We start from the raw sequence: 14,672 nt of genomic DNA, 5'->3' as shown, positions 1-14,672 counted from the left end.
GTAACCGTCAAAACGTGTTTGTTTCAGTTTAATGATTAAGTATTACTTGAAATTTTTAATTAGTTTTTCGTGCTTGAGCTATGCGTAAAATAAATATTTATTTTCTTTTATATTTACCTATCGATCGGCTATCGTTGTGGCGAACCGTATTTCTTTATGGCGCTTTAATGTGTTCTCCCTTTTTTTCTGTTGTCTTCAATTGGTGTTCAAACGTAAATTACACTATTTTATTGCATGTATTCAATTCGTTGCCTTGTGCTATAATTTTTTTATATATTACTCGCGAATAATCCCGTATTATTTAAATGCGACGAATACAATGTCGATTCATGTTCTATTTCTCTCTTGTTCACTAGGATGTTCACTTCACAACATAATTTTCGCACTGATGATGGTGGTCTTACAAATGTTTGGACAAAGACACTACAACACCATCAATATTAATGTACTTTTTCTTTGTTTTTTTTTTTCTTCGTATTTATCTTTTGGTTAAACTGTCGTCCAATCAATTAAAACACTAGCACATTCACTGTTTTGATTGTATTTCGTCAAATTTTCCTGTGAAACGAATGAAAATATAGAAAGAAAAATATTGTTAGCAAATGGAATTGCAAATAGCATAAAATTGAAATTGAGTTTATCTATGGATCAAAAACTTAAAACTAAGTGCTCAATTCAATAAATATCACACAGCGACAACCGAAATGTGTGAAATAGGCCCGGCGCCAAAATTGCCACCATTAAGAAATTCATAATATTAAGATTTTTGTGGGATGTGTGCAATTAATCAGTGTTTTTTACTTTACCTCTAGTTTTCAGGAGGAGGAGGAAGATGTTGTTGAACATGAGCTTCAAAACGATTTTCCAAGTTTTCCAATCTTTGGGAGAGTGCCCAGTTGTTGAAGTATTTCTTGAAGCAGTTGCTCTTGCTGATTGATTAGAGGTGGTGGTTGTTGTTCTTCGACAACTACAAGTTCAAAATAATTCAAAATAATGAATATTTTGAAAGATATACATGGTGGTGCATATAATAGGGTCACTCTTAGGGGGTGGGAATTTTGAAAAACCCTTTGGGGGGTATGTTGGGGGTAAAAAATAAAAAAATCTATCGGAGAAGAATCGGTTTCAACCTGTGAGTATTGGTTTCGACGCTTTGAAAGTGGTGATTTTGAGACAGAAGACAAAGAACGCCTTGGCCAGCCAAAAAAATCTGAAGATGTCGAATTGGAAGCATTATTGTATGAAGATCCATGTCAAACTTAAAAAGAACTTGCAATGGTGTTAAATGTCGACCGAGCAACCATTTCTAGACATTTGCATACAACGGGAAAGATCCGAAAATTGGGAAAATGGGTGCCATATCAACTCAATGAAAATCAATTGAGAGCACGAATTGAACAAAATTCTGCTCCGATAGAGATATTTTATTTTTTACCCCCAACATACCCCCAAAGGGTTTTTCAAAATTCTCACCCACTAAGAGTGACCCTATCATATGCGCCACCCTGTTTATATTCAATTAATAGTGAAGACTTCACAACGCACTTTATCACAAAAGAAACATACACCAATCTTGAATCGTATTCAGAAACAATGAACGGTGTAGTAAGCGTTTCAATAAGTAAGGTACAACGAAAACACAAAATTTTTGACAAAATTCGAGTTTATTCTTCAACATAATCTCCTTTTGGCTCAACACAATGAGTCTTCACGTGATTTTCTCTGAATTGCATCGTACACATATTCCTCGTGGAAAATTTAAATGTTTGCTCAAATTAAATGTTGAAACAGGGAAATAGTTGCAATTGTTTAATTTATGTGTTGAGTGCTGTGTCATTCAAGTATATGCTATGATAACGATAAAAACTGTTGCGTAGATTTTGTGATTTGAATGGAAGAAAGACAGGTTTTTAGATCGAATCATTTTCTCTCTTGCTCTTCCCATGAAATTTTAATCAGAATCACATACAGTCAGCACTTTTGATTCAAATCAACCGATTTTTTCTCTCTGATGAATGAAAACGATCAATATGAACAAGACTCAGTCAGTTTATCAAGAGTTATACAAGCCAAACGCGTTATTCAATTTACAAATATAAAAACAAACCACACGCACAAATTCTAAATAATAAATCTGTTTTGATACGCACTCCAGGCGAAGGCCACCTATGAAATCACACATTCAATAAATAGCTAGCCGTGGCAATAACAACAACATCAGCCAAATTCAAGTGAAAAACGAACGATTTCGAGACGTAGAAATGGGCAACATATCCATTGAACGTCAAATGTACACCATAACAAAAATAAACAAATTTGTCACATTGGTAGACAATGCTTAATTATGGACGAAAAGAGCTCACTTCTCAATTTTCAATGTATGTTCGATTTATAAACAATTTTGGAGATTTATCGATGTAGGAAAAAAACGAGTTGACAAACTGTTTGTATTTCTGTGTTGTCTCCAAAACTAACAGTGTTTACACATCGCCATCAAAAAGTTGCTCACATAAAAAGAGACAAATAAAATATTTAGGAGAATAAGCTGTCTGTTCTCCTCGCTCTTTTGTGATAGAATGAAATTTGCGAAACAAAATCAATTCTCGCATCACATGTGAGCGAAGCAAATCTCAAATATAAAAACAGCAACGATGACAACAACACACAATAACACAAGGTAGACGTATATAAACATCAAGGATGCCACAAAATTCATACGCACACCAAAATCGACATTTCTTACAATAATTTGATCACACAGTTAAACATCGTACACAGGCTCTCAACACAACCAACCAATACAATCCAATAATATTCGCACGAGTACACAGAAAAGACAGAGGCAGAGACACAGAGAGAGAGAGAGAGAGCTAGAATAAATTGTATATATAACAATTGGGAATAAAAAAGAACGAGCTCTGTGTTTTGAGCCTGTGTATTCACTTTCCAAACACTTGAAATTACGGCAGAAATTCAGTGCCAAATGCCAACAAAAAGGCTAATCAATAAAATGTCGTGCTGTTGGTGTGTGTTGTTTTTTTTCTCTTCTTCTTCTTTATTTTTTCGTTTCTCTGTGTGTCACAATCCATTCACTCGTTTCATGACAATCTGGATAATTTTTCGTACTTTTTTTTCCTTTTCCGAATTTGTCAATTTATACAAAAAAAAAAATAACATGAAATACTATTATTTCCGTCAAAATTTGCACATAAATAAAACCATTAATGTGATAGGAACATCAGTAAAATTATCAAAATTGAAACATCAAAACATTCGACAGAAGGCGACACCTTAAGAAAATGATTTTTTTTTTTTTTGAAAAACGAAATGTTGTTTGGGCACGCGTTTTCAATGAAGTTCAATAAATTTGAAGAAATTATTTTGGGTGTCGTTTTTTTGTCACTTTGTCAAATAAAGCACATGTGTATTTCTTGTTTGAATATTTTTTTCTCTCCGTCCAATATTTAACACATTTTATTACGTTTTTTTTCTTTCACCGGATGGTTTGATTGTGTAAAATTTTATTCGGTTTGGTTTTTTTGTTTCAAACGATAAAAGTCCAAAACAAGTTCGTTTCAAGTATTGGTTTAACAACTCTCTGGTCTTTAAATTCGGAACGTATATTTGAATTGATTTCTATTCGTCTTTTCTGTAGGCAGACAAAGTAATCACTTAATCGCACATTACACCAGAAAAACCGTGTGTGTACGGTTCACTCAAATCTATATAACTGTCGCGTACATCGGACGCCTTGCGTGAAAGAAGTCTCAATTGTGTGTATCATGCACAGAGAGCATACGACGAGAACACAAAATAACAATAATAATAATGATAATAACGAAAACAACAGTCTATCTGATGTGTATGTACATATGTACGCATGTATATATGTTTGTATGTATGTTGAAAAGAAGAAAGCGGCGGCACACAACATTGACAAAACAAACGTCGGCCAAACGAAAGAAGAAAAAAAAAGACTGCTTGAACTTCGTATTATATTCAAACAGGGTGTTTGGTGAAAAATTGTGTCGTTGACAATGATACAGGAATAAAATGTTAGTGTTTTATTGCATAAACTCGTATAGAACTCCCTGCCTATGTTTGTGGCTTCTGAACACTTTTACTCATAACATTCGTACACATTGATGCGCGCTCACTCATACAAATGCTTTTGCATTCTTAGCGCACGATAATATGTACTGCTGAGTATGTGTGCGCGTGTGTTTGTGTCTCGGTGTGACTGTTTATATTTTAACAGGGCCGTTCAATTTACTTAAGATATGTATGGCATTTGATTTGAAATAGCGTCATCCGTTCACCCTATAAATTGTTGTTTGTTTCTTATTTTTGTTGTTTCTCCGTGTGTTCGTCGTCGTCGTTATCGTTGTCTACATGGAAGCGTATGCACGCGCGATATAGAACACACCAAACGAGCGATAAAGGCGCGCAAACACATAAAGTTCAATACACTCAAACGACCAAACTAAATACACACATGCATATATAGATATATATGCGTCAAATCTGCTGCTTCAAAACTGAATGAAAAAACCAAAACGAAACGAAACGAAGAAAAATAAAAACAAAAATGTGTTCGGTTCGAAACGAATATATCGGAATCATAAAATACAAAATAATCGCGTGAACTTCATATTCGTGCACATGCACACGTACACATCGATTTCGGTAGAACTGCATGCTTCTCAGAACATTCTATACACATCCATAGAGTGTATGGTTGCCTGTATAGTGTACTGCATGCGCTTGTATATTCTCAAACACAAACTGTTACACGAGTCTACAAGCCAATTTACCAGACAGCCTTTACATGTATATTTGGCGGTCGGAAAATAAAATAGAATACACAACGAAAACAACAAAAATAACAAATTGCCATCGATGTGTTTGTATCGAAAGAGGTCTTCTTCTTTTTTCGTTTTTTTTTCTTCTTCTTTTCTTTGGATTTCATTTTTCTTCTTCGTCTTCTTTCATCGCCATCATCACATCGTTTACGTGAACGTCTGTGTGTTGTGTGTCGTTGTGTCGTCGGTATGTTCTTTTACACTCCATAACAATCTTCTTTCGTTCTTTTTTATTTAAACTACACCGAACATTCTTTACCGTCGATTCTCTCTCTTTCCCACGCTCATTTTGATTCGCTATATATACACATGTATATATACATATTTTACTAAATGCATGTTTTGTAAACCTATTTTGCTGCGGCCCGCGGAATGAAACAAAAACAAAATTAACAAAACGAAACGAAAATGATAATAGAAGAAAAAAAACGCGCACATTTGAAACCAACATAATTTCGTTCGAATTTATTTCACACATTTTCTCTCACTTCTGCCGAACTGTATTTCCAAAGGGAACATTAGCAAATACTGTTGTTTAGACACACACCAACCGACCGACCGACCGAATTTCACAATTTTTTTTTTTTTGGGCTCATCACTGCGTCGTCTTCGTCATATTTCGACGAATAGACTTTTGTCACCCGAAATTTTGTTGCTCTATTAAAAACAAGTTGAAACATTGAAATGAAAATGATAACGTTTACCATAAACAATCTGCTATAAGATGTATATTCTTGTTTCTCTTTCTCTCTGTCAAATCAGTTCAGGAGGCTATAACTTTTTTTGTTGTTGCTGTCTTATGATTACGTGTAATAATAAGCACTGATATCAAAACGGAAAAATAAAAACACAGCACTGAATTTTATTTGGTGTCAAAGTGACGACGAAAATACAAAAGAAGCAAAAACAAAACTTTTCAAACACAACTTCAAACGAACGGAACTTTTTCTCTCTCCCTCAACTCAATTCCAATAAAATAAGATAATATTTATATAGATAGTTTGTGAACACAAGAAAAAAAACTGTTTCTCTTTAAAATCATGTGTTTCTCTTTAAAATCATGCAAAATATAAACGCGTCTATTTATTCAACCTTATGAAATGCGACTAATTCGACGATGGATATAGTCGATTTTCCCCTTAATTCAATATAAATGCGTATCGTTTTGCTGGCTGTCTGTCTGAGCGACTGTATTTTGCTTACCGTTTCGGCCGTCACTTGGTACGTTTGGTTGCATGTTTGGCTGAGTCTACCATCGACGATGTTATTTATCTGTATTTGTGCCTGTGTTTTCGTAAGTGCTCGTATCGTACATTGAACGTGCGCCTCCTTCGTTATGCAGTCAATGGAAGTGAAAACGCGCGCGCGATTCCACACAGAGTAAGAGAAACTCGACAAACATTCGAATCAAATACAGAGAAACATTTTTTTTCTCTGTTCTGTTCTGTTCTGTTTGGTTGTGCTGTGAGTTCGGTCTCTTTATGCGTGTGCGTATCTGGTTAGGTGTGTGTATGTGTGTGTATGTGTGAATCATTACATCATGTTTATTTTATTTTTTTGAAGTAAAACAACAGCAGCAGCACCAAAATGATTTGATACGTTTTGTTTGTCACACGATTTTATGATAGTTCGTTCTAGTTTATGGTGACAAACAAAACTAGCATAAACGTATTACACACATAGATTGTAATACATTGTAATGAAATTTTGATATGTAATAAACGAAAAACATGTATTGCTACGGAAATTCTTGTGTCATTGCGTGTTTGTCACATTCATCGCACGGACATTCAAGAATAAGACACTGATAATGTGTGAATGAGTTACAAGCGGATATCACGCGCAACTAGAAGAAATACGCCTGAATGAAAACAGCACTGTGGCCTGTGTGTGGCCAGAAGGTTTCCTTTTTACGAAGAAGGACCATATTTCAGCATTTTACACGTCACAAATGAAATATCTCAATTTTTGTTGTTTGTTTTTTTGATGCATTACGCCCTTATAATACGAAAATTCCAATATGAAGTAATATCTCAATAAAAATTCTTGCGAAAACGACCTACTTTGATACTAAAAAAAAAAAGCAACAAACACACTTACAAAAGGCCGATATGGATTTTTCTGTTGTTTTTGATGCGCAAACACAAAGTTCACGATAAATGAGCCCGCCGTTTTGGCCAATTTATCACTGGAATGGAATGCAAGCACCGCAATAACTTAAATCAATATATTAAATCTCTTTTAAAATCACATTTGCAATGAATTCGTTATTTCTCGATCTCTCTCTCGCGCCGAAAAATTCGATTGTTTATTTGAATTAATTATGGTGGTCTCACGCTTATTAAATTAAATCAATTATAGTTAAATGATGGAATTCAGATCAAATGTTTAGCTGACCCCTGTCAATTAATCGAAAATATATTCGCATCAATATTATATCTGTGTAGTATATTATAGAATATGGGCACCATGAGAGCTTCACTCCCCATGATATTTACATCGTAATTTGCTCTTGGTTACACTTTATCGATCAGAAATCTAATAAAAACACTATGATGGTGGTTAATAAATCCCTTTCGATTATATAGTTAATAATGACATAATTTCAACAAAAAAATCTCTTTCGTACACTTGTTTTTAATTAAGTGCATAGAGTAGTGGTTTGATTGATAACATCTCAAAATAATGGTAATGTCAGTTACATTAATCAAGTTATTTGTGATGCATTTCAAAACAAATAATTCAGCGCGAAATATTACTGTGACAATGGTTTATAATTTGATTCAAAGATGGCGGTGCGCAGTGTACATAAGTCGAAGTGCTCATGTGTGTCTTCGATAATAAACTATTGTGAATGAACTAATGAATGAAAGCCACTGTAGAAAACTCTCAATGGAATTTTTTCTCATTCAAATGAATTCCGAGGCAACCATACGATGCGTATTCTAAACGAAATTTCAACAAGGTACTTGATTAAAAAAAATATGTCTTTTTGAAGGAAACAAAATTCAAATAAAATTTTATTTGGTCAAGTGTCGTAAATGTGTCAATTACATAATTGAACGTTTCATTTGACTGTGACAGTCCATTTGACAGCGAAAATAAAAACCAACAAATAAACAACGTCATTCATATGTGAAAAATGACATTTCAAGTGCTCTGATAAACGTCATAGTCGCTGACACAATATAAATGTATTGGATACATGTACGATTTTTCAATAGTAAAATGCCAATGTGCGTTTTCATGTAAGAAACTCATGTGCTAAGACTGAAATAAAAATTACGACAATCCAAAAACATAAACTTAGTCTGGCCAAAACTGCCGTAGTGAGTAGAACTGGATCGTGAATCAAGTCGTGTATAATAATCGTGTTCATTGCGTTGTGTATAGAAATTGTGTGTTTTTAATTGTATAATGTTAGTATAAAATCAATAGTGTCATTTTCTCAAGAAAAAAATACCCCCAAAAAATGTCCAAGTGAAGACATTGCTCTAATGTTATAGCAACACTTTGTGACGGTGAAATTCTATTGAATTCACCATATTTTCTACATTTATCTTGTTGCTTCTTATCTCAATTGAAATAAAATAAAATTTTGTGTTATCTCAATATTGATGATGTCATTGAAAAATATTTAAAATATTTTGACATTGTTCACCGTGCGTTGCATTCAATTGGGAATGCCCATTATTTTTTGGTTTATTTAATATGGAATTTTCGGTGAATGAAATAAGTGTTGGGCCAATGTCGAGTCGGCTAAATTTAGAGTGATTATATAGTAAGAGAGGCGACTATGTTTTGCTGTGCTCTGCAATTTTTTTCTGTAGTGTCGAATTTCAAATATTCTTTTTTAATTAAAATCGCTGTATACAATCATCTGACAGCAAATTTATTCCTAATGAACAGTTCCAAGTACATTGGTTGGATGATTATATGAATTACATAATCGCATTTTAAGTGGAAGCGCATAAGACAAAACCAAGTATCGCGGCACCAAGAATAGTGTGCAATTGTGAGTCGTTAGACTGTTTTTTTTGTTTCTGCTGTATTCTATTTAATGAACCCATAATTTCAGAATAATTTCTCGGTAAAAATAAAATTTTATGGTTTTTTTATGATCTGTTTGGTTCGAAGTGTTACGCAAGAAATATATACGCTTATGAGGAACGTTTTGTTTGATGGTCGAATCGAAATTGATTTATTTCATAAATCGTTTTGCACAAATGACGCACAAGATCTCATTTATAACGCGAATTCAATGACTCAAACTGAACGCTGATCGTTAAATACATTCTGCTGATAATCGGCAAATATGTATTATTTGGTTTGTTTGTTTATTTAGCTCATATCTTCTTCTGTGAACTACGGAATTTTGTTGCAAGTCATGTTTAGTTTGATTTATCCGCTTACAAATCATTAAAACAATCAATAAAATGATTCGAATGAATGAAAATGTTTTTTTTTTTGTTTAAATATGGTCAGCAATTGAGAAACGAGTCAGGCGAAACATATCAAGGTCAATTTGTCGCACACATGCAAACCATCATTCGAATTTAGCGGCAAACAATAACGATTTTGTTTAAGTTTTCCGCTTACTTTAAGCTTATTTGTCATTTATCACAGAGCGTTGTTTACATCGTGGCGCTGTGAGAGTAACAGCGTTTATTTGTTCATTGATAAGTGAACTAGTCGGATTCCGACAGAAACAACATTTTATTATGATAATTGTTGCAATGAAATATTTCCAATAATTACAGTAGATTGCCAAATGTCGACACACGACCAAATGTCGGAATACCGAAAGGTGAATTGAAATTAAAAATTGAAAATTCATTTGAATTGCATTTTTAAAAGTAAATTATGAAAGATCAATATCAAATCTCTTTATTATAATCCAAATTTTAATCAAAAATCTATTATTGCTTTCACAAATTACGTTCAAAAAAAATTCGGCATTTTTATCACTTTTTCACGTCAAAAGTTAAACTATGTCATTTTGAGACAAGCCGGTAAAATGCGTTTTTTTAAATGAAAAAATAACTAGTTTGGAAAAAAATTTATATCGGCGAATTGTAGATAGTTTAATTTAATTATTGAACAGAAATTTTGAAAATATAAAGAAAAACAATTATATTTATTTTTCATTTTTCACTGTAATATTATTCCGGAATAAATCGTCCAATTGCCGACACATAAAGCACCGAAGTTTCAAGTGAAACACTTTGGATTTGACAGATGTGACAGTTAAAGTCGTATTTGGATCATTGTGAAATTCAAACCAAAAATATTCTAGATCAGTGAAATAACGTAATATTTTTAAATATTTTTGCCACTTTACTATAGAAAAATAAGTTAAATAAAATATGGAGCAAAAATATATCAATCTAATAATTTTAACTCCAATATTTTGTATTGTTTACCTCAATGTAAATAGTGCGTTCATGGGCTGTCAAAACTTGAAGTTTACAAGTTTCGTAGTGAAAATTCATGAAATATGTCGAGATTAGGGAGCCGAGAATTGGACGATGAATATCCGACATTTGGAATTTTCGATGTTATGACGAAAAAATGGAAAAAAATAATACATTTTTGGAAATTACTATCTTTTGAGAAACGTGAAATGAAGCACAATTAAATTCTGCATCGAATTGTGTATAAAGTGATATTTTTTCATGAAATCAAAAATGTTAAATATTAAATTGAAGTTGAAAATTCAAACAAATAGTCCGACATTTGGGCGAGTGTCCATACTCGATTTAAATAAATAAGATATATGCTTCTAATTATAAATTTTGTAAAATAAAACGAAACGGATTATTTAAATAGACACTGTGATTATGTTGCAATTGTGATATGAATTACTTACATTTGCATACAGAACGGGTTATCTAATCTTAATTAAAAAAACCGAAATGGTTTGATTGTGTCCATCCGCTAAAAACATGACTCTTGTCATTGTATAAAGTATTCAGTTCGGTCAAAAAAGAGAAATGGCACCAATAAATAATCTAATTGGCGCGCAGAAGTATATTTTATTGATACTTGGAAAAAGCTTATTGAAAAAAAATCCAGTGCGATTGACATGTGACCGCCGCGCTCACTGTGCTACATCATGCTTTTATTGAACTATTTCGAGTATTTAAGATGCGCAACAGACTGCTGATAAATTCATACAACTTTATCATTTATTTATGTCTTAATACATGTTAAAATGCGCTGTGTGGCAAATACAAGCACCTGTATGAGTTTATTAATTGGAAAAAAATAATACGGTGATAAGAAGCAATTTTTTGCTTGTTATAAATCCAATATGTGAAACTGTATGACGTTGTATTAAATTACATCTATTATATTTAAAGTGGTCATTACATATTTTCTAAATTCTAAAAAATTGTAAAAATGTCACAATAAACGCGAGCAATTCACATCGTAATCACGCTATTTATTCATATTTTCACGTTTTTATGATACCATTACAATTTTATCGCTATTTTGTTGTCTTTAGTGATTCATTGGGGTTTATTTACAAATTCATAAAATTTCGCTTTGATTGAGTGGAGAGTGCTTTATTTCCTGAATGTCAGCACAAAAATGAACATTTGATTTTCGATATATCGATTTTCCATATTGAGTGTATTAAGCTATTTGATCACAGAGCAGTCCATCTAGTTATCTATTGATATTCTCCGTTTCTGTATAATTTAGCTACACAGATATTTAGATGAACTGCTCTTTTTGAATATTTCAAAATCAGATAATAAAATTGAAATGGTATTTTTCTTTCTCATCTTCTTTTCTTTGATCTTTCAGATTTGATTGTGAAATAAAAAAAACTGAAAAGTTGAAATGGGTCTATTGACAGAAGGAAGTCCACTATCATGGGAAGAAACAAAAAAACTGTCGAAACACGTTCGTGAGCATGGTATCACGCAATTTATAAATCTGTATCGTCGATTGAAGGATCGAACGGGTGACGTTTTAAAATGGGGCGATGAGGTAGGTATTTATTCATGATAAAAGCAATTTGGTCGTCATTTTGTGCACGACTCATTCGCAATGACTCTGCTTTAATGGATATTTGATCATCTATCTTTCTATTGAGTCATTGTGAATTGCATGGAGTTATGAAACTGTAATTGTGTTTAATTTATTTTCAGGTGGAATACATTTTAGTGAAATTTGATGATAAAAATAAGGTTGCACGTGTTCCACTACGAGCTCAAGAATTATTGGCTATTTTGAATCAAAGAGAGGCAGATGATCCAACTGGTATGAACTATTGAAAAGTTAATATTCGATGAATCTATTAATAACAATTAACGTAAATTTTCAGGTGTCAAATCATTATGGCGTCCAGAATATGGAGCTTATATGATTGAGGGAACGCCTGGACAGCCATATGGTGGCCTTTTGGCTCATTTCAATGTTGTTGAGGCAAACATGAGATACAGACGACAAGAAGTTACTGAACTTTTAAACGATGACGAAGCTGTGATGTCGCTCACAAATTTCCCACGTTTGGGAACATTAGATTTTACATGGCCTATATACAAAACCCAACCGGACAACGTTGATGGCTCAGCTCGTTCGTTATACTTCCCTGATGAGGCCATCTTTCCCGGTCATCCGCGGTTCAAGGTACCAAGCGAATATTCTCATATCACACATTCATCAAACAAGAATTGAAAGAGATCTTAAATTTGGTATTCCTTTTTTCAAGACTTTGACCAGAAATATTCGACAACGACGCGGTGAAAAGGTCGATATCAGGCTAACCGTGTTCAAAGATGAAAATACAAAGATACCCGTCGACGGAGCACCTGCCGATAAACCAGATGCTGTTCATATGGATGCAATGGGATTTGGCATGGGATGTTGCTGTTTGCAACTAACATTTCAAGTATGATGATTTTCGATTTGCACATGTTTTTCTAGAGAATTCATCGAAATGTGAGAAAATTAATTAATATATTGAATATTGCAGGCATGTAATATAACCGAAGCACGTACTCTATACGATCAATTGACACCACTGTGTCCAATTATGTTGGCATTGACGGCTGCCTCGCCAGTTTTTCGCGGATATCTCGTTGATTCGGACTGTCGTTGGAATGTGATTAGTGCATCGGTGGATTGTCGAACGGCAGAAGAACGCGGTGAAGTACCTCTCAAAGAAAATCAATTTAGAATCAAAAAATCCAGATACGACAGTATCGATTCATATTTATCGCCAGAAGGAGAAAAGTAAGGATGGAATTTACTTCGAATTGTGCATTGTTTCAAATATTTTGAAATTAATACCGTTTTAATTATGTTGCAGATACAATGATGTGCCTTTGGTATACGATGAAAGTGTTTATCAAAAATTGCGCGATGGTGATATTGATCATTTATTGGCTCAGCACATTGCACACTTGTTCATTCGTGATTCGGTGTCGTTGTTCAGTGAAAAAGTTGATCAAAATGATGAAGAGGATACGGATCACTTTGAAAATATACAATCGACCAATTGGCAGACAATGCGCTTCAAGCCACCACCACCAAACTCGAAAATTGGTTGGCGTGTCGAATTTCGGCCATGCGAAGCTCAGTTAACTGATTTTGAAAATGCTGCCATCGTTTGTTTTGTTGTGCTGCTTACACGTGTTATTCTATCGTATCACTTGAACTTTTTAATACCAATCAGCAAGGTCGACGAGAACATGCAAAAAGCACAAAAACGAAATGCATACCGTGACGAACGATTTTGGTTCAGAAAGAATATCAACACTAAAAGTGATAATTCGAGCAATCACAATGACTCGACGACAAATGGCGAGACCACAGACGATGATGAATACGAGCTTATGACCATTGATCAAATTATAAATGGTAATGGTTCAACGTTCCCTGGCCTAATTCCATTAATTAACAGTTATTTGGCGTCGATGGATGTTGACACCGACACACACTGCACGATTCAACGATACATTCGATTGATTCAACGACGTGCTGCCGGCGAACTTTTAACCACTGCTTCGTGGATTCGTCAAGAAGTTACCAATCATCCCGAATACAAGTAAGTTTACTGGGATGATTCAATTCATGCGTGTGTATACTAAAGCATTTTATTTTTCTTCCATTGTAACCGAAGGAAAGATTCCGTTGTAACCGAACGAATCAATTATGATCTATTGAAAAAGGCCAAGGAAATACAGGAAGGTTCGCGTTCGTGCGAAGAATTACTGGGTCGTTGTACACAATCAAAAACAAAAGACAGTATTCCATCTGCCATCCAGAAGCACTTGACCAAATGCCCCTAAAAGAGACGATTTTATGAATTTATCCAAACATTCAGTCTAATTAACTACTTAAAATTTTATGAAAACATATAGTATATGTTCACTGTTAATGCATTTTATGCTTAAAAATGATTAGTTTGATACACACATTAGCACTGCGTTCGAAATTGAATAACATTTCCATGTTAATTTGATCAAATGGCTAACATGTTTTATGCATTAGATTATGTAATTGTGTACTTTCGATAAAAATACAAATTATCATCAAATCACGACACAGGCCCTAATTTAATAGTTTCTTAGATCCTAGATGGTGCATTCTAATTAATTACCGTGTTGTCGTTTTTAAGCAGAATTGTAGAATTTATATTATATGAAAACTTAAAGAAAAGAAACCAGCAGCATTACAGATTGCAACATTATTTTAATATTTTTATGGACATTCAAAGAAACGGAAACATTTTTTCTATTTTAATTGTCAAATTGTTATTATACTTGAAAGAAGAAAAAAAAAAGAAATTTTTGA

At 33.5% G+C, this 14,672-nt stretch overlaps 2 protein-coding genes across 7 annotated transcripts in view; one reads left to right on the top strand and one right to left on the bottom strand.

The window, feature by feature from the left end:
• The window catches only part of LOC116348943 (insulin-like receptor), a 41,770-nt gene extending 35,799 nt beyond the window's left edge, over window positions 1-5,971 (bottom strand). For 2 of the 5 annotated variants that reach the window (XM_031780173.1, XM_031780177.1), the window contains exons 1-3: window positions 3,482-3,741; window positions 807-967; window positions 118-558 (exon numbers count right to left, since the gene is read on the bottom strand). The gene's annotated coding sequence lies outside the window, so the exon portion shown is untranslated. Of the gene's footprint in view, window positions 1-117; window positions 559-806; window positions 968-3,481; window positions 3,742-5,566; window positions 5,931-5,954 lie in introns of those variants that run through there. The other 3 variants (XM_031780175.1, XM_031780174.1, XM_031780176.1) reach the window with 3 other exon arrangements.
• A 2,134-nt stretch (window positions 5,972-8,105) lies between these two features.
• Window positions 8,106-14,574, top strand: LOC116348838 (glutamate--cysteine ligase). Of its 2 annotated transcripts, none has more exons than XM_031779995.1 (8): window positions 8,106-8,281; window positions 11,676-11,861; window positions 12,023-12,134; window positions 12,199-12,503; window positions 12,586-12,765; window positions 12,850-13,109; window positions 13,186-13,923; window positions 13,999-14,574. In XM_031779995.1, the coding sequence occupies exons 2-8, from the start codon at window positions 11,712-11,714 to the stop codon at window positions 14,165-14,167; spliced, it is 1,914 nt and encodes a 637-aa protein (XP_031635855.1). In that variant the 5' UTR covers window positions 8,106-8,281; window positions 11,676-11,711; the 3' UTR covers window positions 14,168-14,574. The 2 variants fall into 2 exon arrangements, with proteins under 2 accessions (XP_031635855.1, XP_031635856.1); XM_031779996.1 differs by lacking the exon at window positions 8,106-8,281 and adding an exon at window positions 8,740-8,877.
• The last annotated feature ends 98 nt before the right edge of the window (window positions 14,575-14,672 follow it).

The sequence above is a fragment of the Contarinia nasturtii genome, unplaced genomic scaffold (genome assembly GCF_009176525.2).
Source record: "Contarinia nasturtii isolate CC-2019 unplaced genomic scaffold, AAFC_CNas_1.1 Cnas_scaffold_2678, whole genome shotgun sequence".
Taxonomy (NCBI): Eukaryota; Metazoa; Arthropoda; class Insecta; order Diptera; family Cecidomyiidae; genus Contarinia; species Contarinia nasturtii.
This window is presented reverse-complemented; position numbering and strand designations above follow the sequence as displayed.